Source organism: Haplochromis burtoni, unplaced genomic scaffold (genome assembly GCF_018398535.1).
Source record: "Haplochromis burtoni strain Fernald_Lab_line unplaced genomic scaffold, NCSU_Asbu1 Contig_1621, whole genome shotgun sequence".
NCBI lineage: Eukaryota > Metazoa > Chordata > Actinopteri > Cichliformes > Cichlidae > Haplochromis > Haplochromis burtoni.
Genome location: NW_024583982.1, coordinates 27,579 through 30,580, shown reverse-complemented (window position 1 = coordinate 30,580; position 3,002 = coordinate 27,579). Strand labels below are relative to the sequence as shown.

The window sequence follows — 3,002 nt, the reverse complement described above, 5'->3', positions numbered from 1 at the left end:
CCAAACCGATTTACTCACGAACAAACAAAACACTGAAAAAAGCCCAACAATAACATTTTTAGGTTGTCTAAGTGACTTATATATTACGTTTAACCCGAGCAGCGAAAGTCTGCGGTGATCTGAAAATGATGTGCCGGGAGTTGTGCCGTTCTCGGCTGCATCAGTGACCCTCGAGCTCTCGGCTCGCTATCGAGCTGGTGGGTAAGCAGACGTCTCCGAAAACGTCGAAGCACTTTTGCAAATATGTGATTCTTGATAAACCGAGCAGATATTTGATGTTTACACAAGCTACTTTCTCGCCTGAAAATATGTTAAAAGTTTATTTTGTGACCCAGAAAGATTAGTAAGAGTAATTTTAAAACTTAGTAGCGGCCGCCATTGTTGGAAACTGGAGTTTGGCTGGGCCGCGCTATGAATTCTGGGATATGGTAGGGCCACGAAGGACACACCCGACCCATCCTTCAAATTCGGGGAAAAGGAGGACGCATTTGTCGGCTGCATTCGGAGGAGTCTACGAATTTGGACAGCCTTCGGCGCGTCGCTGTGACGTAATCGGTCTACAAATGCGCCTCAGGAGGAAGCAGCCCATGAATTTGGACACGACCTGTGTGTTTAAGCCCTGTGTTTCTCTGTGTCTGTGTTGCGATCTACCCTCATTCATGCTGTGTTTTCTGGCTGTCTGCGTAAGTTGATTTGGAAGTTTGCTACTTTTTGAGTTCAGCATTAAAGCTGTATTTAAGTTCACCTTTGGTTTCCGTGAGTCTGCATTTTGGGTCCTTTTCCTGCCTGCACACAGCCTTCACATCTGAGCGCTTGGTATTTCTCCAGCTTCTCGTGTTCCTTCTTCCTGATGTTGCTGTCATTGGGAACCGCTACATCGATCGCTACGGCCGTCTTCTTCATCTCTGCCGCTGCTAGGAAGCCCTTTTGGATGCGAGCTGACACATTCACAAACCTATAGAAGTCCAGGTGTTTTCTTCTTCATGCGGATTTTCTGTCAAACTTATTTTGCTGCTACATCTGAAACATTTTGGAAAATGTTTATTTTTTAATAAAAAATAATTTTCAGCATGTTGTCGATGGGACTGCAGTTTTGTTTTTTCGAACAGGAAGGTTAAACATCCAAATAAACAATCAAACATGTCGCTGACAAACTGATGATTGTAACCATGGAGGATGCTGGGGTCCACTTTAAATACTTCATCTTTATTTGTTTATATATAAATGTATCTGCAAATATGTTCATTCATACAATCGTGTTTTTATTCTGTCACTTTTGTGTCTTTTTTATGCAAACAAACAGGATTTAGAGGAAAACTATAAACAGCACAATCAAAAATGTATCGCAAGTCAAATAAATCTGTGATTAAACTGTGGATCCAAATCCGCTCCTGGATCCTGAATATGAACAGATGCAAACGTTTGCACAGTGACGGTTCTGCTGTAATAGAAATCTTTCAGCTGACGTTTCACAGTTCAGCCAACAACACTTGTGATTTGGAGAAAATATGAAAAGCTCCAGGCCGCTGACCCCGTCCATCAACATGTTTATTCTGTAACACAGTGATTGTTTGCACTTAACTACAAACACTTATGTTGTTTGTTTGCACAATAAGGACACAAAATAACTTCATATTGTCTTTAAAAACATCTTTTTATTACAAATATAAACATCTTCTCTAAAGTATGGCTTAATCAGCAGTTCCATTAAAAAACGTCTTTACGTATAATAAAAATGTCACCACGTAGTGAAATCTTCCAGGCGTTTGTCTGCAAACTTTCTGAAATGGTTCAGGAAAGAAGCTCTGTGATTGGTCCACCTGCTCCCATGAGGAGCCATGTTCACTGAGGACGGAGCTGAGGGGCTTGTCTCGACACCTGTCACCAGCTGCAACATGAAAAACATCAAATCAAACATCAAACTGTGCAAATTCAAAGAAAACCAAACGCCTTGTAACGTGTGGTGGAGATGAAGCCAGCCGTGGAGGTGTGCAGGTGGATCGTGAACGAGCCACGACTTTCCACAAGTACTCGCTTGTTTGAAATATTACAAATAAAGCAGCCAGCTCTGCCACACCTTACTCCAGAGCGCACTAGTGCACCTACACACGGAGGATCCATATCAGAGATGGTTCAACGAAGAAGAAGAAAAAGAGGGCGACCTACCAGCCATGACACAAGAGGCGCCACCATGTGGCGATACACTGTATTACAACAGCCACAACAGCAACTGTTACAGCCTGAATGTTTGTTTCCATCCATTCATGCTGTGACAACAGAAGCTGATTGGTCAGCAGCTTTCATCTACTTAGACTGAAAGTTGTGCATTTCCATGTTTAAGCACATATTATATTTTGACAAATCAACTATATTAAAGATTACACGCATGTGACCGAAAAGAGCAAAGTCAGCCCAAACAAATCTGGATACTTAAATAATTTGCATATAATTACCGAAACAAGCTTTGGATAAATATATTTCCTGTGGTCAGCCCGTTAAACAAAGACGCTCCAGTGGAAGCTGAAAAATAGTAGAAAATCTGACATTTCTATGATTTTCATTTATTCATGAACTAAAAGGAACAAAAGACTCCACATGGAAGAAGAGGAGGGGAAACCTTTCCTCCTGACAGCAGACAAACTTTCATTCAGCACTTTTATCTGATTGAATCATTGGAAATGCCAGACTCACTCTCACCACAGACACACTTCCAACTTTTTATCAAGTTGTTGTAACATTTGGATTCATTATTAAAACTAAAACTCTGTTAATACTGAACTCGTTGGGCCTCCATGAAGTCTTTGTTTTTATGACTCCAACAGCAAAAAGTTTCAGGTTTAACTGAACTGGGATCAGATCTGAGCCGCATTTATAGTTCTTACTGAGGAAACTTCAGCTTTAACGCTGCATGTTATGAAGAGTTTGGTTCTCCTAATGTTTAAATGATCTGAATGTGTGTGTGTGTGTGTGTGTGTGTGTGTGTGTGTGTGTGTGTGTGTGTG

At 41.2% G+C, this 3,002-nt stretch overlaps 1 protein-coding gene across 1 annotated transcript in view; it reads right to left on the bottom strand.

Moving 5' to 3' along the window:
* Positions 1-1,177: 1,177 nt before the first annotated feature.
* si:ch211-191i18.2 (uncharacterized protein LOC564095 homolog) overlaps positions 1,178-3,002 on the bottom strand; it is a gene marked incomplete in the record, with an annotated part of 19,328 nt that continues 17,503 nt past the window's right edge. The window contains 1 exon segment of the mRNA XM_042217132.1: positions 1,178-1,888. Coding sequence (XP_042073066.1) covers positions 1,882-1,888 — 7 coding nt within the window.